The sequence below is a fragment of the Aphelocoma coerulescens genome, chromosome 3 (genome assembly GCF_041296385.1).
Source record: "Aphelocoma coerulescens isolate FSJ_1873_10779 chromosome 3, UR_Acoe_1.0, whole genome shotgun sequence".
In the NCBI taxonomy this organism is placed as follows: Eukaryota; Metazoa; Chordata; class Aves; order Passeriformes; family Corvidae; genus Aphelocoma; species Aphelocoma coerulescens.
Window position 1 is genome coordinate 53,325,806 of NC_091016.1, and position 22,831 is coordinate 53,348,636.

Genomic DNA, 22,831 nt, shown 5'->3' on the forward strand with positions numbered 1-22,831 from the left:
AAAACATGCATTCTCCCCTTACTCCGAATTTTATGACAGTTAGTATTAGAAGACAGATACAAATAAACATAACTGTGCTACCTTTGAAACTGATCACTAAAACTGGAGGTACACAGGTATTTGCAAAAGGAGAAAATTTCAAACTTGGATGATGCTTTCCATGTTTACATAAATTATAGCTTAGGTTGTACAGTGCTAATATTAAAGCATGAACTATACATTGTTTCACATTTTTAAGAAGTGCAAGAAATATTTTTTAAAGCTCACATCATTTTGCCAACATGATCATACAGCACAGATATATTAAAGCAGCTGCTGCTCTAGGGTCTGCACTCCTCAGAGCCCACAAGCACTGCCAGTAGCTTGTATGCAATGAACCGATGGAGCCTGACAATGACATCCTGCAGTGCAACTAATCAGTTGCTAAAAATGCTCCTCAGGCTGATTATTTTTCTAGGAATTCAGTAACAGGAAACAAGAAAGAAGTGCAGGAAGGACCAAAAACACATTTCTGAAAGAAGTTCCGTTTATAGGTCAGCTAGATGTTTTTTCTAAATTTGCCTGCAGACAAATGTGTCCAGAAAGGCAGCTAAGATTAAGCATTCTATTTAGCAGCATCAAACTTTAAAGAAAGTTAAAGGCATAACTACCAGAGAAATTATCTAGACAGAAGAAAGCTCTCAAAGTAAACCAAGCAAACAAAGTCTAACTGCAACCTGTCTCAGAAAATTAAAACTAGGCTATAGTATTAAGTTCCAACAGTTCAGTATTTTTTAATAGATATTCATTAAAATACAGCCCATCTTTTTTTCTTTTAGATACTAGTTTATGACAAGATTTTTATTTTATTGTTTATTTCTAGTTAAATGTGGGATATTTACCTATGTGCAGGGAAAAGTAGAAGTTGATAGGGTTGTGACAAACATATGTATTAGTGGGAGGGTGAACTGCTAAGAGAAAATTAAAGACCAGTGTCAGCAATTCCAGGTCTGGGGGAGAACCAAGTACTTCTTCAATTATTTTCACAAATGACCTGCAAACCTCCCGAGGCAGGGATGCAAGGTATCCTTCTTTATGCTCCTAGAAAGAAAGAGTAGTACAACTGTAAGCTATTTTAATTTGACAAATTGTCTTTTTTTTTTTTTTTTTCAATTGTCATGCTGTAGTAGAACTGACAAGAAAAGAAGCTCAACTAATAAAGCTGTATTCTTTAATTTTGAGAGGAGCTACTGTACCTCCTGAATGTTATCTAAGTCCATCATGCACCAAATATTGCAGATATTATGCAAGTTGATTTTCAGAAAAATGAACATCTGCATACTATACTGCTCTGTCAAGAAATGCTGGAACTTTAGGATATGAATCACCATTGAAAGTACAGTTTATTATCATTCGATTACATATTTGTAGAGAAACTAATAGTTGCCAAAAGCAGTAACTCAAACATATTAATAACTTTCTGAATAGTACCACACTGAGTCTTTTGTATTTCCACTTCAGCAGCCCTTTTTATAAACATACACATTTGAGATTCACTGATAATTATAACTTCAGCTTGATCAAGCATTCTATATAGTTTGACAATGGCTAGCAGAAAAAAATCTATGTATATGGATTTTAGAACAAAATTTCAAGAAACTTGTGGGAAACTTCACTGTAAGGTGAGCATGGTGATTATCCTGTTTCTTTCCAACTTCTCCAAATTTACCTCTTTTTTGATACCCAAGCACCTTAACTGAGACTGCTGTAGGAATAGATTAAGTGAAGTTAATTTGAGTACGTTTTTTGAAAGAAAAAAATTTGTGTAGTTTCACCTTTGTTCCATCACAAAATTGCCAAGTCATTGTTGACCAATTTGAGTAGATTTTTTTAATCAAGAAATTAATTTTTCCCCAATATGCAAAAAAGACAGAAGAAATACTATGAAACATTCTATATCTAGGCATTTGCACTAATATACAATTTCAGAAGTTATCTATACCACTAAAAAGTTCCAAAAGGAAGGAAAACCACATAAAAATGAAGAAATAAAAAATTTACAGATATTAAAATGATGAAAATATATATATTTAAAAATCATTAAAAGAGAAAAAACCAATAAATACATTTCATGTACTGAAGTGAGAAACACAGAATAAAAAGGAATGCAAGACAGAAAATAAGAGTGTAGAGAAAAGGGATTACAATACATATTTTCACAAATGGATACATGTACTATAAGCAGGAAACCATTTCAAAATCATGTTCTTAAGAAGTGTTTATCAAAGGACTGAAGCATTTCCCTAAAGTCCTTTCTGGCATAGCTATTTCCATGCCAGGGAAGAAGCTACTACTGTACTGAAATTTTAAGATGAGTGCCCAGACTAAGCACTACAGGTGCGCTGCCCCATTAGCTCTGATGAGATATGGCACAGACAGCTTCACTGCACAGTATCTGGTTTTCAGTAACGAAGACAGGAACCAGCACAAGACATCTCAGGTGTTTCTACATAAAAGGGACAGTTCATTTCAGCTCCTGCTGGTGTATGGCTGTGCAAGTAACCTGGTATCTAGGCTTCCAAATCACACCAGATGGTTACAAGCTCTTGCCCCTTCTGTCCAGCAGTAAATAGAGCACCCAGTAAGGAACTGTACCAGTTTACAGCAACAACATCTGTTGAAGATGGAAGTAGTCTGGAAGCGCAGAGGGCAGTCTACTCAAAGTTTGCTACAGAATTTAGTCCCTTCTACACCACCCTCCCCAAATAAAAATGAGTATTTGCCAAACACAAAGTAGGATTTCAGAGTGGAAGTACCTGCAGAACCTGACAAGTTAACAGGAAGTGATGTACCACTTGAGCTTTCAATAGCTGTTTAATGTTAAACATCTGTTGGTGATGGTTAGCTCTGATAAGGATTTCTAGAGCTGCTAACAGGGTTTCCCAAACACCTTGCTGAAAAACAAAAAACAGGAATGTAGGTTCAAAAATATATTTGTGAGTCTACACACCAAGGGAAAAAAACCAACAAAAAACGATAAACACAAGGTCAAGTTAGTTTTACACCTAAGATGACTAAATCACTGCAAGTGGTCAGGTCAGAACAGGTTAGAAACTAATCAGAAAAGTCATGTTTGTACAAAATTAAGCATGTTTTAATGATTAAGCTACAAAAAAAATTACTTGCCTAAAATTAGTTTTGTACATTCTTAGCTATATTAACCCTGAATGGTTATTTTCAACAGTTTAACTCCAAAAGAAAACAGGTCTTCCTTAGTTTCTCCACAAAAAAATTTATCAATTCAACTTAGAAGTCATATGCATGCATCACATTTACAGATTTAATACACTAAGGCTACCTCCATCATTGATAATGGGAGATTGATATTAAAACAGCTATTCAAAGAAAAACAAGGAACATTAATTTCTCCAGTTACATGTTAGTAACTGGAGGAGTAGTTGTTAGTTAATTACTACAATTTTCTAAAATTAATTTCAGAGCTGATAATACTGTTTTTAAATATTGAATTTTAGACCTGAAGTATTTCCAAAATTAAAGTATTTACCTTTGCTTTAGACCATATCTTCCAGTCAAGCAGCAGCTTTTCCAACAACTGTACATCTTGAATAACTGCAGTAGAATCTGGGTCAAGCTGGAATTGCCCATTTTCATTTATATAGAGAATCTCATCACTGCAGCATCCTTCAAGAAGAGTCTTAAAAAAGGGGGATTTTTTTTTTTTTTGAGTATCAAAACACAAAACATTTGTTCTATCCAATTTATAAAAACATTTGTTCTATCCAATTTATAAAAAAACATCTTTAAAGAGACAGCATACTCTTGATAGGGAAGACATATCTACCTGGTCAACACCAAACTTGCTTCAAATCACTGTTCTGCCTTTGTAAAAGCAGCTTCAAATATATAATTAAAATCACAGAGAAGTTTTTTGTCCTAATATTGAACAAATACCAGGTTTAAAAGAGGACTTTACCTTCAGCATGCGATATCCAACAATGCATTTTGGTTTGATCAACACCCGATGAATCATAGAATAACCATTACAGTTGTCCATCTCCTGTATTCTCTGTTGATTGTATTTTGTTAAAGATAGTATAAGTTGTAGTGCTAAAGCTTGAGTGTCTTCACAGCTGCTAATCTCTACTACCTGAGGAAAAGGCAAATTTAATGAGATAGTTTAAGTGAGAAACATCTAGAAAAAAAAGCTTTGCTGCACTCCTGAATAACTGCTTCTGGATTAAATCTCTTTTGTCTATGTGTGTACATGCAGGTATTATGCTTGAGGTGCTAATTTCTACTGTGCTAAATTACTGCTATGGAAATAGAAGTCACATTACAAAAATCCCTTTCTAAGAAAAAAATCTGTTCTAAATAAATTTTAAGCAGAAGGTACTTGCCATACTACAAAGTCACAAGGTCATGAAATACATGAGCCACTAATTAGAATAAACTGTTTGCCCTGAAAAAAGTATTTTTCTTAAGTGTTTAAGGAAAGCTATAAAAAAGTTCCTGAAGTTCTAGACTAAGTCTAGCCGTAAATGTCAAACATTAAAGTTTTATTTTACCCATAACGAGACAAGCAATTTAATAGATGAAGACCACGAACCCTTTTCCCCCTTTTTGCTTTCTACAATTCTTGAATCCCAAGAGCAACTACTATTTTTACCAAAAATGTACAAGAATGAAATCTCACATTAATGGAATTTCAGTTCCTATAGGTTCCCTTGACATGTACCTGTTAATTCTGCTGCACTTACACATTTATACACCTGTATTATAAGACCTGTATTGTCTCACAGCTGATCTATTTGCTTGCCTTACTGATGCAAACAGTCTTCAGCAGGATCTATAGAAGATACTTAGCATAAATTTACATAATACAATAACATGGATTAGGATTTTCTCCTCAGATTTCACTATCAGTGGTAAAAATTACAACAGGCAGTGTCTTTATAATCATTATCTAATGTGCATTTGTTACTACTCTTGCCATACCTTTCACAACAATGCCAGAGGCACACAAATCAGACAAGTCTTAGGCCTACATTAGTATTTTGTATTAACTGCAGTACTTCAGAGATTGGAGCACAAATACTAGCCTCTCCATGTAAAGGCCACAGTTAAGCAGTAACTAAGTTACAGCCTTCCTATTTTTCAAATTGCAATCTTTATTAGGATAAGCCTTTGAACACAGCTGAACAGTTATCACCAAAAAGTTCTCACTAGTCATTAGATAAAAATAAAGCTTTGCATACCATGTAGTTTCATATTTATTCATACTTGCATTTTGAGTATCCTGTGGTTAAAGATATGTAATGAATTTAGGTGCCTCAAAACAGAGACCAAAAATATCATCAGTTCTACAACACCCTTAAAAACAATCTCTTTTGATATTTAAAAGCCTCATTTCTAAATCAGAATGTAACACCCCATCTTACATATTGGCAATATTATAAAAGCCATAATGCAATAGAACTATAATTACATTTCCAAGTTTAAGACAACCTGCATGATGCAGTCTTATGCCACAGATATTTTCAACAAGTTTTCTTTAACAGAAAAGCATCACATGCAGACTAGAGCAAGGCAGCTAGAACAATGATTTTCTACCTAAGATGCAAGGAAAATTTTATATGGGAGAACAGATACACACACCCCTCCCCTTACCCTAGCAAACAGGAAAACAAATGCACCAGTTCCTCCAATTTCATGTAGTATACTCTGAAGAGTTTTATATTCAACTGGCTGAAGGGCTTTTATGTGATGAGAGTCCAATACATTGCTCTGAACTTCTTTCAAACTGAAAGGTCTCTGAGAAGGTACCGTTTTCACCTGACCCTTCAGTCTAATGACAGGCTCGTATATGGTGTACTGACCAGGGCAGCTTGTGGTATAAACAACAGCAAGACTCTCCTGAAAAAAAAAAAAAAGGAGTTTAAATTTTTTTCTAGAAATTTAATACAAAAAACTCCACACACCAAGGACACAAAAAAGCCAAATGCAAAAGTCACCTAACAGCAAGTTGTAACAAGTGTGGCAGTTCATTTCTACTGTACCGTTAGCATGCACTGAGGTTGCGTGTGGATGCATGTACGCTAAAACGCAACAGGATTTCCAAATCTTAGCAAACTCATGCAATAGCTAAAGCATAGAAAATTGAGAAAATGCTAAGAAATTTCACTAAGGATCCCCCTCTCATTATCTGAAGAACCACGTAACTTTTTTGCATAAAAAACAAAGTTACTGACAAAATTTAAAATGAGCATATAGAGGCAATGAGCAAATAGTTTCCTTTTCTAAAGTAGCAAGCCAAAATACTGATGCTTATTAAAAACTGCACCAGTTTTTTGCTTTAATTCTATTCTTTATTCAGCTTTGTCGTAAGAGAAACTCAACACAAGTTTTGTTAATGAAGAGACTTAAACCAAAGCTCCTATGGAAAGGAACTAACTTATTTTCACACATGTAAAATTATCTTATTTGGATGTTATTTAGAACAGAGAAATAATTTCATTTAAGCAGCTTGCACTCTATGCAAAAGTGCAAAGATTAATTTATCACTTGAGCACAAGTTCTCTCTGGCTATTTGGTGTTCAGTAAGGCAAAGTAAGTTTATAAACTGCATGACTGATTTGTTAAGCTCTTATCCCATTCATTCCTTCTTAACCTATTCAAAATTTAGTACCATTGTTTACAAGGGTCACATCAAGACAGAACGATCCTTTGCCCACAAAATAAAATCAGAAAAATCCCTCTAGTGGGAACAATTCATACAGCAGGAATTACCAGCGTATGAATTCCCAGAGTATAGCAGGCTTCACTGATAAGCAAGTTTTATTTTATTCTCCCTCTAGCCTAAGTATATTTGCACCTGAATCCAGCAGGGATGTTTCAGCTGGGAAAGATGAGAAAAGCAGTATCTGCCAGCTGGAAAATGACTTTTCAGCTAAACTCGATGCAAACTTACTCCCTTCAAAACCTTCAAGGAATTGGGATGAATTCTTTTGCATCCTTAAAGCCAGATAAATCTTCATTTCTCCTCTCAGTTTTAATCTTAAAAGGTTAACTTAGCAGTCCTTGGCTACCTTTACACAAATGGAGGGAAGAGCTATGTATCCATCCTAGAGCTTTTGGAGGTGCCTGTTTATCCACTATGATTTAATGTGCAGTATTATTTATAGATGCTGGAATGTGTAGAAATTTTCAGAACCCAACCTAAAGCAAGATGAAATGGTCACCCTGTGTGGAGTTCAGCTCCCATTAAAATAAGTAGGAAGAGCCCTGCAGTGATTTTAATGAGAGGAAGATTTGATCCTCTCTGCTTTGATCAAATGAAGCACTTTGGGAGACAGCAGGAAACATGTTGCCACTTTCTTAATCAATTCTAAAATATTAAGGACCATTTTTAAGCAGAAACTTACAATTAAAGGCCCAACATTCACTTCCTTTTTCGTCATGAAGAGCTCCTTAATTTGTTCACTTTGTAGAATCTCTTTACTTATGTACTTAGAGAAGTCAGACAACGTTTTGCCATATTTACAAGGCATTATAGATGTGAAGTCTGGGCCACATGTATATAAGTAAAATGCTTCCTCCAGTCCAATATTTGCACCTAAAATCCAGATAATAATCTGTTAGCTCTTGACTATACAATAAGGCAAAATTCATACATTGGCTAGCAGGATCAGAGACTTTACAAGGAATATCACCAACTGGATTTTGTAGGCTCTGATGATAAAACAATCAGTGCAGCCTAATGCTTGCTATTAGCCACAGTAGATCAGTGACTTCTGACACATCACAGACCAGATCAATTCAGTGGCAAAGACAACTGAAACCAAGCCAGGAAAATGACCTGCATGAACCGAAGATCAACATCTGAGTAATTTCACTTTTTAAAATTAAAAAGTCATCTATCCAAGCCTCCTCAAAGCTTTCAAAGCACAGCAGGATTACAGATAGAAACAATATGCTGCATTGTCTTGGGGACTTGGGTAGTGACTGAGCAGGATGCAACAACAACAGCACACTACAAGTGACAGAATGGAAAAAAATCCCACAGGAGGTAGAAGACCAAATGAATCTTCCCTTTCTGGGCAACACATCTTGGGTCATCTGTGACCTGAGAACACAAGCTCAAAAGAAGCACCCAGAAATACCCAGGTCTGATGTGTGGGGGCATGACAACTGTACAGCAGCAAATCCAGGGCTCTCTGCATACATCAGCTATGCAGGCAGTAGGCACACGGCAACCAGACCATGTAGACTCTACAGGTTACATTTATGACAAGTATCTTGCCTATGCCCACAAAAATACATAGCTACACATACAGGACCTGTATGCACCACACACCCTGGGCAAACTGATCTCGCTTGTGGAGTAGTCCTGACTGGGCCACAGCACCTGAAATGCCAGGTGACAAAGCAGCAGGGTTCCAGCCTTCAGCATTAAGCAAACACTCCAAAATACTAGATAAAACTTCCCAAGGAAGGAGGAGAACTATACATCTAAGAAATACCCAGAGTAACACTACAAGTTCCAGAAATAAGCATGCTTAACTCAGAGCATTCAGTGGTTCAGATTTTGTTAACTTTTTTATATGCTTCAAGTGATTTGAAGCTAGCAGCAGGTAACTGAAATCAGTTTTCCAGGTAAGAGACTGAGTGCTTTAAGGAAAAAAAAAATAGAGCAAATATCACTATCTAGCCTCTATCCCAAGGTATTATTTTAAAAAATTCTGAAAAAATTGCCAATTATGGCACTAAACAGAAAGCAAGAGAATATGGCAGAAGGACACATTAGGAAGTATCCAATACTGAAACATTTGCCTACATTCTCCCTGATATATTATGCTGCTAAAGGGTGTATTGTTGTTTTTACTGTAAAAACTTGGCATGTTAAACAACATATTAAAATAAACATTTGATTTTGGAGGGGAAAGAGGAAATGAACACTCATTCAAGAAAAAAGCATACAAAAGTACCATTAAATAGAAGCAGATTTCCAAGATCCCATCTACCCGACAATCGAAGCAAATCTTCTTGAGATGATGTACAATGGCCAATCATGCAAAATGTTTTGTTACTGTCAGATGATAAGCTTGTTTTCCTCGGTAGTGCAAAATCTAAATTAATCTCACATTGCCTAAAAATACATATAAACAAACAAGTTCAAATATTAAGAACTGATCAAAATTGCTATCTAAGATATCCAGCTTACATTTAAAATTCATTAATATTCAGTAGATGAAAAGCCATGCTGTCATCAATGCTATATTACTGAAGTCCTCTTCAACTTCCAGGAACCTTAAGACTCAGTAACATAATGATATATGTATTGAAATACTACACAGAACAGATGAATAGAGTCCCAGCTAGGGCTGCCATGAAATCAAGTCTTCCTAGCTCTGAAATACCTTCCTCCTTTCCTCTGACCTCAAAGTGGAAATGGTATGAACACTATACACACTTTTAAAATACCACAATTTTTCAAGCATTTCTGCTATTCCTAACAAGTCAAAGCCCTTTGAGTATGCTAAAGCATATAATGAAAACTGTGGCTCACATATGCTGGAAAACACCACACTGAGGATCTGCTTGTACCAGGAAACATTGTCAGAATTGGTGTGCTGTACAGCCACAGGCAATAAGCCTGATGCTTTCAGAAAGCATCCAATTAACTTTATGTGCCTTTACATAAACAGACTGATTGAACTGTAAAGGTCATTCAAAGCATCCTGAAAGAGCCTAACTATTAGCAAACTAGCAACTAAATCTATATACAGAGAGGCCTCAACAATTACACATGGGGAGAACGTTGTAGTATTTTTAGCTTCCTCCTATATCTCCATATTTGGACTTTATTGAATACCAGCATGCACAGACTTAACATAGCCCTCACAGTTTGGACTTTAGGAAGAAAGGGAAAAGACTGTGATATTTATTAAATTCATATTTCTCTAATCAGTAAATAAATCATGCACGTACAGGCCCACTCAACCTAGTATCAAGTACCTCACTTAGGACCATGGACCTTAACTTTGCAGTGGAAGTAGTACCTCCCACTGTCAGTTCTTCTCCAAAGTATTTTTTAACTTCTTCCCTATTCATTTCCCTCAGTGGAACAAAGTGACTGCCTTTTCTCCGACTCCTCTTAATTCCTACTTTCAACAATATTGCCAGTACCTGACCTACATCTCCTTAATTTGGATTCAACCAGATACATTATGCCTACTGCTAACTTCATGCCATAGCTTATTTTGGCTTTTACTCAAAATCTTGTAGTACTTCCCTCTTTCACTTATTTGTGATGAAAAAAAGCATTCATGTTAGCACTGGTCCATGGTATAAACTGACAATTCTCAAAGTAATCCATGAATATTCTAGATACCTCTAAAGAATTCCTAGCAGTGTAACACACCCCCTTCTCCTATCCTAGAAGACTACTCAGCCACAACTGCAGCTTGCACCAAAATATTGCAGATGTTTTCCTATCAGACAATATCTTTTAAAGAAAGAAGATAAATATCTAGGTACAACTAATATGTTCTTTACCTCTGACCAGAAACCCACAGGAACAGCTTTCCATGGAAATTTTTCTTGCCTTCTGGCTTCTGCAGATATTTTAATGCCAAATGCTGCCACCTGCCCACAAGGAAAACGTTCTCTGGAGATTCAGCCTGTGCCAGCAGACCAGCTTTCATCTCATCATTTGGATCCATGCACATACTATGCAAACAGCAAAGAAGGAAAAATGAGGGTGTGTGTTTTCACATTTGCATTTTAAGCCACAAATCTACTCATTTTGGTCTCAGTTAATTTAAGATTGCATTCCTTAACTTTGACAGGTAGTTTTTAGATCACAGTTCTATTTTGAGTGCTCAATATAACCTAGGGAAATCATCACAACACTTTCAACTTAGTTATTTAACTTGTCTGCATAAATCTGCTTACATTTAAGATAAAGATATCTCTATTTCAGAGAAAAGTTATATTTAATTTATTGAAAACACGCAGGTGCTTTGAACACTGAAATAAAGTGTTCTAAAATTGCAGTTTTAGACACATTTCAAAGATACTTAAGGATTATTTATGAGAACTAAATTAGGGCTAAAATGTGCTCAGAAGATTAAAACCAAGACTGTCCCAGTAAGTATTTCACAACAGCAATTTTCACAGCTGAGGTGTGAAAACCTACAGGTGCAAAAACCTTTTCCATCTTCACACCTTTATTGTGTCATTTCACTAAAACTTGAATCGCTACCTTGTGGGCAGTTATTTATAAATGACTACATGAAACATGAAAGACCAGAGCTTAACAGCTGAAGCTGATAAACCTGTAGATCTGTATCCAATACACTTACTTGATGTTGCCTCATCAGTGTGCAAGATGTCTCTACTATAGAAATTAGTTCTCTACTCTCCATCAGTATTCTCTGCAAGCTGCTACTAGAAGTAACAATACAATATGTCCACAGGACTGCTTCTGGACTAATACACCATACCGAAATATGAATGCTCCAGTGTTCAAGTCTGCCCAAACTTGTATCATCAGAGCTTTGGAACCCAGGGAAATGATATGAATACAGCCATCTTCAACAAGTTTATCTCCCAGGCTTGGATATTCCATTCCTATAGACTTTGTTTCTTCTAGAAATATAAACACATTGCCATTACAATTCAATACAACAACAATGCTTTTCACAGCATATATCAAGCGTGAAAAGAAACAGTTCAGGTACTGCATAGAACTGGGGGTTTTTTTATTAAGGTGGTTTGGTTTTGTTTTTTTTAAGTGGGCTAACTAATACACTTGATTCTCTTTAGAAACCTACGTCTCAAACTGAAACTTAACATTAACTCAGCACTTCACGTGGTTTTGTTTGTAATATGTAAATCCACTGAGCTGAAAACACTCCACCAATGATGCTTTTGACATGCCATATCATAATACATTCCTATGCTGAACTATCAGTATGCACCAAGAAATCTTCAGATTTTTCTTCACAAATCATCCTACCCTTAAAAAGCATGATCTTGTATCTTGTATTCTTACTTTACCAAGCAAAAGCACAGACCTAACAAAAGCAACTCTAGTGAGTTCCAAGGTACAGGGTTGAGTTTTCCCTCCTTTTATTTAAATACAAAGAGAAGGAAAAAAGAGTAAAGGTATTCCAAGTGTTGCAAGTGGGAGACATTTTAAATAAGAAATGTTTCCCCCTACAAATTATAATCCAAAAGATTCTGCTCAGAACAGTTTGGGAGCAAGCGAGTCTCTACAAAAGTATAAACAAAATTGTTGCACAGCTATTGGCATTTACATGGTGCACACACAAGGAAGAGTTAAGAGGATTTATACTGAGTCAGCCTGAGACTTGATCATCAATACATGAAATCAAATAAACTTGAGCACCTTTTCTCCATGACCACAGCTGCAGCATTTACTATTTTCATCATAACATGAAGTAGCATAAATGTTACTGAAGTTACAAATTCAATGAGAATACTAAATTTCTAAGGAAGCAGGCATTAATCTAATTTAAGCACTAGGTGTGGAAATGTTGTATCTGTAAGAATATGGTACAGTAGTCATAAAAAGACCAGAAATACTACCACTGCTGTTTAATATCAATCATAAAATTTCAAACTTTTGTATACGGTAGATAGATTAGTAATATTTGTAAGCAGAGTCCTTCAGTGCTACCTAAATAGAAACAAAGTACTATATCCTCACCTGTGCTGTCAAAGCTGTTCTCTCTTACAGCTACGAGTCTGCTTCTTCTCTTGACTTTTTTCCCCTTTTCTGTTGAATTTTCTGTTTCATGAGCATACTCCAGACGAAACCACAGTGAGACACTGAAACCATCAGACATGTGTGGCCAACAGTTTTGTCCAACTAAAGGCAAGTGAATTGGGGCTACATGCCAAGAAGAAAGTAGCTGGTGACTCAAGTTTTCACCATCTGCTTCTTTCTTACTCTGTGACAACTTTGCTCTTTTTAGTAGTCCAGCAGTTTTACTGTTGGAAGCGCCAGCACATTTTTGTGAGGAACTGCTACTCAAATTTGTGCCATTTAGCAAAGGGAAGGCAAGGTATTGTAATGGATTCATATAAATATTAGTGTCTACAATCTTCAATACACCCTTGAGTAGTATCTCCTAGAAGAAAGAAACCAAACAAATGAGGAAAAAAAAAGCGAAACTGTTCACACCATGTAGTCAAGTATCATGCAACTAAATAGAAGCCTACTCATCATTTAAACTTGGATTTATGTTTTTCCAAGGGAGGTGGACTTATATATCCAAGCCTACACACATTTGCAAAAGCATCAGGTAGCAACTTCAACAGACTGTGGCCCAACAAAGCTCTGGAGAGTCAGTCTGGGCACATCAGACTTCAAGTTCCCACACTTAGGAATCAGCTGAAACGCAGCAGGTGGTTATTGCACAGTCTTATCTCATTTCTGTTATGTGCAAAAAAAGACTGCACCTTTTACCCTGTGTTTTGAGGCTGGTTAAGAATGCACACACAAGCCACGACTTGTTATTTTGCATAACCAGTAGCAAAACTAGCTGAGCCCTTATGCCAAAAAAGTTTCTCTTGTTAATTTGGCCAATAATTACAAGCTACCATGGAAAAATTGACTTGTGACTCTTTGTTTGGTTTAGTACTATTTCACACTGCACAGTCATTTTCTTATTTTCTTCCACTTGTATTTTTCTACAGACTCTTACACAAACCAACAGAGTTATTTCAGCAGTATATCCCACACAAGCAGTAGATTCCAGTATTACACAAACCAGCTTAGGACACTTTTGAAGGTAATTCCTGCTACTATAGCATTCCTGAAGAAGTGAGATGCTTCATGACTTTAAAGGAATTGCTTCAGATTTTACAGTATTATTGTTCTGCCATCCATAACCACAATGTCAGCCTCCTTGAGAGGATTCTTGATTTGTTGTGCTGAAGAGAGTTCCCAAGACCAACATACCCTTCAAAACCCTTCTCTTATCTCCTCTTTCCTTTTCAAGTTTTGAGAATGAACTATTTCTACAATCAAATTTTATTTGCTCTGATAGTTCAAACATTGTTGTTCATCTCCTTATTTCCCAAAATTCTTGGACACAAAAGGATTTTCTTTTTGCTTCATTTTTCTCATTAAACCTCTGACTTTTGCTATGTGCTACTCCATACATACCGTACAAGGTGTCTTCTCCAAAAATATCCTCAGAAGAAGGGTTAGCTCTTCTGAACAGGTCCGTGAACTCATCAAGGAAACTAGCAGATCTACCAGCACCATCTGGCATGCTAAAAATAAGGAGACAATAATATTGTTGAAATGAATTTTTTTAAGCTTTAAAAATTCATATTCTATACTATTATGAGGAAAGATTAACTTGGAATTCAATGTGTTTTTCAAAAACATTTCAAATTAAGGAAGCAATAACAATTACAAGATGAATTTTAGAGAGATCCAACAGTACTTCCTGAACCTATCATTCAAAATTTCATTGAATCAATCAATGCTATGCTAAATTTTTTCCCAGGTTTGCAAAATGGAGTCTGAAAGTCTGAGAATCAAGTGTCTGCCTTGCAAAGGCTCTCCACACGAAGTCACCACGGATCCAAGTCCTGGGATGGGTTTACAACAACTCCTGGTTGTGAAGCACTCTCATTATGTGAAACTATCTTAGGGCAAGCATTTCATCTGCTTCCACATTCTTGGATTAGCTATCTGCTTTCCAGTTAGAAATAAAACTCAATGCATCATCAAGATCTGTGTTACAAAGAAATTGGAAATAAGGACTTATGTTGTGATGGAATGAGAATTCATCAGCTGCTATTTTTTCCAAGCAATGTTTAACACTGTCACACTAGTGTTTATGGTTTCAACTATCATTTTCAGATCTGCCAGTATTTGTTTAACTTATTTCCACTAGCTCAGAAATAACCCTATATTTACACTAAAGTTGCACAAGTTTCTTACAAGTTAAAAAAGCAGCTGTGTAAATTCACACATGCCAATGAATTTCCTTTGTCAATTTTGCACTTGCACTGTGAACTAAAAAGTTCGACTGTGTATACATTAAATTTTAAAAAACAATATTTAAGTTACTTGGACCTTTAACTCACCATGAAAACTAGATTCTGTTTGTGTCAATATATTCATAAATCCTCCCAAAAGATGTTTAACAGCTCCCTGTTAAAAAGAGGAGGTTAAATGAATATCTGAAGAATATACACCTGCTCAAAGAACTAAGAAAGAAATTCTTCCAATCAATTCCTGCCTACTATTGATTTTAATGATAATTCCGATTACTTGAAATTACGGACCTTTTTATATTTGATGAATAATCTTTCTGTACAGTTCAGTTGCAAAACAGAGACTTTGAAATTCAAATTATTATCTGTTGCAGGAGGGATACTCAACTCAGTTATTAAAAAAACCTATCAGAAATTCCAAAGGATCATGAGGACATGAACATTTGCACAACTAATTCCTAATATAAACTTTTGAAGAAAAAAAGCTGGGAATATTTTTGAGGCACATGACTCACAGTTTCTAAAAGTACATATTCAATAAATAAAAGTTTAGAATGCTTACATATACACACATACAAGCAGATATCTGCCTGTTTTTCTTAAGGCCCTGACAATCACCAAATCTATCTCTCTCTAGGGATTGAACAGTCTTGATATAAAAAAGACACCTACAAACTTAAAAACTTTGCAGGACAAATACCTTTCAATAAATTACTCAGTTCCTGGTAACTTAAATGCAATGCAGTGGACAATATCAGTCATTTACACTGTTTCACATCTTATCAAATCCCATAACAAGTGAGAATATTCAAGATCACTCTAATTAGGTACTATAAAATTAAAGAAAAGATACACAGCTGCTAAACTTGCCTCTGTTATTAACATTTTTACCTGTTCTATAAGTACAGTGGCATTTCTCTCCTTCTGGTTGATGATTTTCAGGCAGCTTTGGAATACATGAGCAAGCACATCTAAACTTGCATTACCAGCTGAGAGCAAGTTTAATTCTAACATGCAGATTTCAGGATACATTAATTCTCCTTGATTGATGTGTTCAGCTAGGTCATTAAAATAACCAGAAGCACCAGTACATCTTGGTTCTGCTTTTGCATCTGCTTCTAAAAAGAAACCACATGTGTCTTACTGAAACTTACTCAGCCAAATACAGTTTGCATGACTTAAGCAGAACATCCAAGGACATATCTCCAACCTTCTCATGGTACAAACCAAAAATAGTCACTAGGTTATAAGCAATTTTCCAAAGTTAGCATAATTCTATATTCTGCTTCAGATTTTCCTATTTTCCTGCTAACAGAAGGGCAAGGATGCTATTTCTCCCATTACATGCTCTTAAACTATCTGGCTTAATTTCCTCGGAATTGGACACACATAGTAATGGCAAAATACGCAGTTCATGAAACACAACAGTAAAATCATTATAACAGAGGCTCAAGCTTCTATACAAAACTTTGAGCCTGACAAGATAGGAAATACATTTAAATAATTTCATACTAAAATTCTGGAGGAAGCAGATTGTTATTTAACTCAGAAAATACACATGACAGAATATCTGCATGACAATCACAGAAAAAAAAAAAACCAAACATGTAAACCTCCCCTATTACATTTTGGAGAGACTTTAAAATACATTACTTAAAATTATTTGGTACAGACATACGTTACATGGAAATGTATCATGGAAGGGTTTCAGATTAATTCTTAATTCAGAAATGCTTTTAAAATATTATAAATCTATTGACAAAGCCTAGTCAACGCAGGTAAACAGCAGCAGTTTGATGCAGCTCTATTAAAGGCCATTACTGCTCATGCTGAGCTCATACCAGAACATATGCATCCAGATGTGCTCAGCACAAAGGAAAAAATTAAAGCAAATTCATGTTTAAAATTAAATATACAAACAGAATACAGCAAGATATGAGCACATCAATTGTTCAGAATAAAAAGAAATGTTGTATAACAAGGGGACTATCAAGTCAAATGAAGCATGTGATTGGGAAAAGCCAAATAGTGCTTGACAAACCTGATTGCCTCCCACAAGCGAGTAACCTGCTGGGGTGACATGGAATGAGCAGTGGATGTTGTCTACCTGTATTTCTCCAAGCCTTTCCACGGTTTCCCACAGGCTGCTCTCAGAGAAACTGATGCATTAGGGTGGAGACAAGGGGTCTGTGCAGTGGGTGGGCACTGGCTGCCTGGCCACACCCAGAGGGGGTGGTAAATCCTTTTCAAACTGGAAACTGTCACAAGTGGGGTCCCCAAGGATGGATGTTGGGCCCGGGGCTGTTCAATACCTTCCTGAGTGATCTGGGTGATGGGACCAATCTCCCCTGATGGAGTTTGCCAGCGATACCAAACTGAGTGGCGAAGTGGACACTTGGGAAGGGAGAGCCAGCCTGCAGGAAGACCTGCATAGGCTGGAAGAATGGGCTAACAAGAACCTTATCAAGTTCAACAAGGACAAATGTAATGTCTTGCACATGGGAAAATAGAATCCAGGAGTGCAGCACAGGCTGGGATCTGCCTGTCTGGAGAGCTGGGATCCCACTGGACAGCAACTTCAGTATGCATCAACATGTGCTGCTGTGGCAAAGAAAGCCAATGGGATGCTGGGCTGCATCAACAAGGACACCACCAGCAGAGGGAAAGAAATTATCCCACTCTACTCAGCACTATCAGGCCTTACCTGGAACTCTGCATTCAGTCTTTGTCCCCACTATGCAAAAAAGATGGGAGGAAAGATTGAGAGAACTGGGCTTGCTCAGCCTTGAGAAAAGGCAGCTTGGAGGACATTTTCCCACCATTTAAAAGGTGTCTATGAAGAAGGTAGACTCCTTTTTTCCAAGGAGTCACATGGACAAAGCAAAGGGTAATGGGTACATGTTACTTCTGGGGAAATTCCATAGAGATGCGACAGGAAAGTTTTTCCTAATGAGAAATCAGTCACTGGAATAAATCTCCCCAGGGAAGTGGTAGATTCCCCAACACTGGGCACTTTAGATTCAGATGGACAGGGTTCCAGGCTATCTTGTCTAGATTGTGCTTTCATCAAAAAAGGTTGAACCAGATGATCCTTGCGGTCCCTTTCAATCTGATATTCTATAACACAATTAGACTATTTAATTTTCACCAGATAGTTATAGTTCTAAAGAAAAAAAATTTGAGCATTGATTTTCAAACAAGCTACTGATAAGTATCTCTGGAGTTTCTAAACCACAATAATATATTTGAGCAACATGAGTTTAGAACAAGAGTCACATAAACCAAAACAACCAAGACAGAACTTCTTTAATACTCAATAAGAATATTTATCATCTCTCCATCTGTAACTCCATCCTACTTAAAGTAAATAAAGTTAATTATTTCTACCTGTTAAAGGTGTTTGCCCTGTTTTGGTACATTTCAAAAGACAAACAAGCTTTGCTATATCATAAAGACAGCTTTGTATATTCAGAAAGTTCCCATTTACCTTCATTCTTAGTTTCACTATCATCAGGGTTACTTTCACTATCTGCTTCATATCCTTCCTCTTCAGCAAAAAGTTTAAGACTACAGCATTGCGATTCTTCGGTTTCTTCAGAAATTTCTCCAGGTTGTGACACAGGCTCCTTCTCAGTGTAATGGGTCTGTAAAATACAGCCAAATAGACTATGATTGGTCAGAAAAAAAATCTTTGAATCAGAAAAGCAAATAATTTAGAACCATCCAAATGCCTATTTTCTCCAAGTCCATTGGGAAAATAAACAAATTAATTGTACACTTTCAAGAAACTTGAGATATGTTAAAAATATTTCATTCTTTTGTAAAAAACTGAATCCACAAAGAGGGATTTTTCTTATTAACTACCTAATCAGAGTTTTAGTAAGCAGCATTAAAAGTAACTGTGTTTCTAAATCACTATCACCATCAGCATGCACCTTGACATTCACTCGAAGGTGAAGATGTTCACAGTCAATAAGGTCACTCAGCATCCCTGTTTGAGGCTCTTCCTTTAAGAGTTCATCATCACACTGTTGTGAGATGAAGGAGTAAAGAGAACATCAGGTTGACTGAGCTTGCTACTTTTTGGGGCATGACTCATTTCTGAGCAGTAAATGTGGGGACCATATCAATAAACAGCATTCCACTTTCATACGAGAAGCAGAGATTTCATCTTCAACTGTCACAATAATCAAACATATTTAAACATTTCCTGTCAAGTTTAAAAAGACCCAGAGAACAAACCTGAGAAAATCTTGGCATTATTCAGAATTAGACTGCTTAACTGGTGTTTCATACCTTTTCAATTTTTTCTTCAGAATGATCCAGATCAGCAGAAAAAGTGCCCAAGGCAACTCGAAGCAGTGCTTCAAACAGAGGCTTTGCCAAGTCAGTTTCTACCACTTTCGCCAGAGCAAGCTGCTCTCTTATTTCCAGTAAGATGTCATCCACACAGGTATTCTGTGTTTTGGGGGAGAAAAACCATTTTGATTCACATTACTATTTCTAGCTGACAGAAACAGTCTAGCTCTTTCATTTAAGAGCTTCTCCTTCCACCTACACTAATCTTGATGCCATGATGATTTTTTGCCTTTTCTTTTAAACCCCTTTTATACCTTTTTACAACTTCTGTATTCTTAGTGGGTTTTGCTTACATTCTTAAACTTGTTTGTTGAGCTAAGAGATTAAACATTTCAGAAGTTTTGTAGTTAAGGATCAATATGCCTCAGACCCCAAGGTCCTCTCCAGAACACATTTTATGAACTAAGATAAAACCATCCAAGGGAAAGTTCCTTAGAGAAAGAGGGGCTCATTTGAGCCTCTCATTAGGGAATTTTTGATAGATATGCTAATTAATAAGACCTATAATGTTATACCAGATCTTTTGTGGGGTGTGCATTGAGACCAGGAAAAGGCATCAATCTGACTTCTCATCTAAAATCACCAGACTTCATCCAGTCTCTTGAAATAAGAAAGATTCATCCTATATGTCATGACAGATTTAATTGGAACCTACACACTGAAAAAATCTGGCAAAATGCTGTTATCTAAAATTTGCAAGTGAAAGTGCTGTTTCAAAAATAAACATCTTTGAAACAGTTTCAGGTATGCTGTGCATTCAAATCACACCACAACACTACTAGAAGTTAACAAGACAGAGGGTGACACATCCAAGATCACAAAAATAGCAAGTGTTGGAGACAGAACTCCAGTTCTTTCCTCTCCTTAATGCCTCCTGCTTTGCAACAGATTGCCAAGTAAAATTCAAAAGAGCAATTAAAACATTAAAGAAAAGAGGTGTCTTCTGTGAATTAACAGCTTCTTGTGGAACACTGAATTAGTCCACCTCTAAGGCTTCAGGAATAATTTGTTCAGGTGTCTTTTCAGTATCTGTGCCCTTCAGTAGTCCTTTCTCAGGAAAAAGCAATGTGAGTCACTATGTATAACAGTGACATCTTGCCTACACAGCTTTCCTGCAGCATCCTTTTCACACACATTCTCTACTGAATGCTCTTTCTAAAAAGAGTATTACTCAAGCAGACCACCAGTCTACCAATCTCATTACTTAGCTGTATGCTTTCAGTACTATACAAAATATGGTACCATAAAAACAGCATAAAGTTTTTACCTCCCGAGAACTTTTGACAAAATTACTGTTAAAATAATATTGTATGAAACAAATATGAGCAAAGCAAGCTAGGGAAAGTTGCACAGTACCTGGTGAAACATCTCCCCTTCCGTCTTCTGCTGCATAGTGCTTGCACTGTGCAGACAGATGGTCAGCAGAGCTTCTAGAAGTCTGATACTTTGAAGTGCCCACTCAGTCTCTTCTCTTACAGAAGTCCTTATCCCTTCAAGACTGGCAGCTGAAGTAACCAAAGCATGCTCCATGCTCACAGGGCTCTCACAGGAGACAGGGCCAGGCACCAGCTGTTCAGCACCAGCGAGACTACCAGAACTATCAAGCTCCAATTGTGTCACCTCTCTGCATTTAGCCAGCTGAACAGAATCATCCTCGTTGAGAAGCTCAGTACAAGGATTCCCATGTGAACTTCTGCTGCTTTCACTCAATACTCTCTCCCTCTTTTCTTGTTCATTTTCCTTATGTTTTGCAAGTTTCTGAATTATCAGGATTAGTAATCTATGGCATGCTTCAAAGCCTCCAAGTCTATGGAACTGTCTCTGGAAAACTGAACTATACAAATAGATGCAACGACACATGGACCAAATATCTGCAGCCCTATGAATATGTTCCAGAGAGGGCAAAGTAAGGCTTTCCAGGGACAGATAGGGTAATTTGTGGCCTAATGGCTCACTAGCTGTACTATCATATCCTGATGTATCTTCACACTCATTAGCTGAATCCAGATCACCATCTGCTTCTTTACTTACACATAAAAAAGCAACACAGAGGAACAGGTTTATTGTGTTGACATGAATGTCTTGGCTCACAGACTTTTTCTTTTTTGGGTAAGCCTCTTTCAAGCCAGCATAAAACTTGCTCAGGCTTTGAGTAACTTCTGAAACAGCATGCTGGCTACAAAGAGAAGTGGGCAAGTCAGACACAGATTCCTTTTGTTCACTGTTCAGGCCTTCCAGTTCTGGTGTTGCTTGGTCTTCCTGCTGATCATCGAGGCAGAGTATCAATGTCTCTAACACCTTCAAAGAATGGCTTCTTAATGTATCTAAGTAATTTAGCTCAATCATTTGATTCACTCCATTACAACTCAGAAACAAGTCTCTAATTACCCTGCAAGAGAAAGCATAAGATCAGCTTATAAAATCAGCCAAAAACTCATGTAAGGTGAGCAATTGCTATAAATTACTTTAAATTAAAGAGAAAAGAAAGTTGTCGGCAGTACTCTAAGATCCTAAGTCAGCATCATCTAGCTGGTAGTGGAAAATTCAACTTTTTTTTGAGATATAATGTAGGAAATACCTCCCGCTAAAAGGCAGACCACAAAAATATACAATGTTCAAAACATTAAAGGTGGTTTATTAACTTTATTTATGACATTTTCTCTTTAGTGGTATTTCCTTCCCCCAATTTTTTATTAGCAACTGAAGCTAGTAAGTACCTTTATTTCTCTGTTCTGTGATTTCACCAGAAAGCAGAGATTCCTTCTCAAAGAAACTTGAAGACATACTCTTAGCTATGTCTACTAGTTGCATGGTTGATGAATTTCAGATAAATTTAGGAATACCTTTCAAGCATAAGTTTTTGTGCAATTGTTATGCCAGCACATCCAATGACAAAAAAACCTTTCCATATATTTGCTTCCAAGTCTACTTTTCCCTTCTTCTACTCTCCAAGTATTATGTTACGTTCATAAAAAATTTGGGGTAAGGATCTGGAAGTTTTTTAGCATATTACGTTTGCTTGTAGATATCCACCTTACTTACGTCCCATGTCCTTCCCCACAGGATCAGCTTTTAATCTAACCAAGTTACTCTAGAATCAAATGAATAATTTACTTGTATATTCCCACCTTTAAGCCAGCAAAAAAAAAATAGGACATCTTAAACTTTTTTCTTAATCTAAGCTTTATTTCTCTTGCCTCTTTGCCACTAAGTACACTTTCAAAAATGAATAGCTTCTGACACAGTTTAGGTTAGGATAGAAGTTAAAATTGTATTAGATAATCCCTTTACATAAATTGGAGTACTAGTCTACTCTTTGTCTTGGGTAAACCCCCTAAATTCACTTCAGGACTCCAAGAGAAATAAAATCAGAATCTTTCCTGGACAAAAGGACACATTCATATTCTGAAAAAAACTTCCATATATTTAT

General features: G+C 36.5%; 1 protein-coding gene across 3 annotated transcripts in view; it reads right to left on the bottom strand.

Annotated features, from left to right (window-relative positions):
• The window catches only part of LYST (lysosomal trafficking regulator), a 79,043-nt gene that overhangs the window by 35,158 nt on the left and 21,054 nt on the right, over nucleotides 1–22,831 (bottom strand). For 2 of the 3 annotated variants that reach the window (XM_069010311.1, XM_069010312.1), the window contains exons 6-21: nucleotides 20,758–21,790; nucleotides 19,339–19,500; nucleotides 18,530–18,686; nucleotides 15,934–16,160; nucleotides 15,133–15,199; nucleotides 14,198–14,307; nucleotides 12,734–13,157; nucleotides 11,505–11,649; nucleotides 10,555–10,728; nucleotides 8,985–9,145; nucleotides 7,422–7,612; nucleotides 5,668–5,913; nucleotides 3,974–4,147; nucleotides 3,545–3,694; nucleotides 2,796–2,933; nucleotides 882–1,080 (exon numbers count right to left, since the gene is read on the bottom strand). In XM_069010311.1, the coding sequence (XP_068866412.1) occupies nucleotides 882–1,080; nucleotides 2,796–2,933; nucleotides 3,545–3,694; nucleotides 3,974–4,147; nucleotides 5,668–5,913; nucleotides 7,422–7,612; nucleotides 8,985–9,145; nucleotides 10,555–10,728; nucleotides 11,505–11,649; nucleotides 12,734–13,157; nucleotides 14,198–14,307; nucleotides 15,133–15,199; nucleotides 15,934–16,160; nucleotides 18,530–18,686; nucleotides 19,339–19,500; nucleotides 20,758–21,790 (3,758 nt within the window). The remainder of the gene's footprint in view (nucleotides 1–881; nucleotides 1,081–2,795; nucleotides 2,934–3,544; nucleotides 3,695–3,973; nucleotides 4,148–5,667; nucleotides 5,914–7,421; nucleotides 7,613–8,984; nucleotides 9,146–10,554; nucleotides 10,729–11,504; nucleotides 11,650–12,733; nucleotides 13,158–14,197; nucleotides 14,308–15,132; nucleotides 15,200–15,933; nucleotides 16,161–18,529; nucleotides 18,687–19,338; nucleotides 19,501–20,757; nucleotides 21,791–22,831) is intronic. The other variant, XM_069010313.1, reaches the window with a different exon arrangement.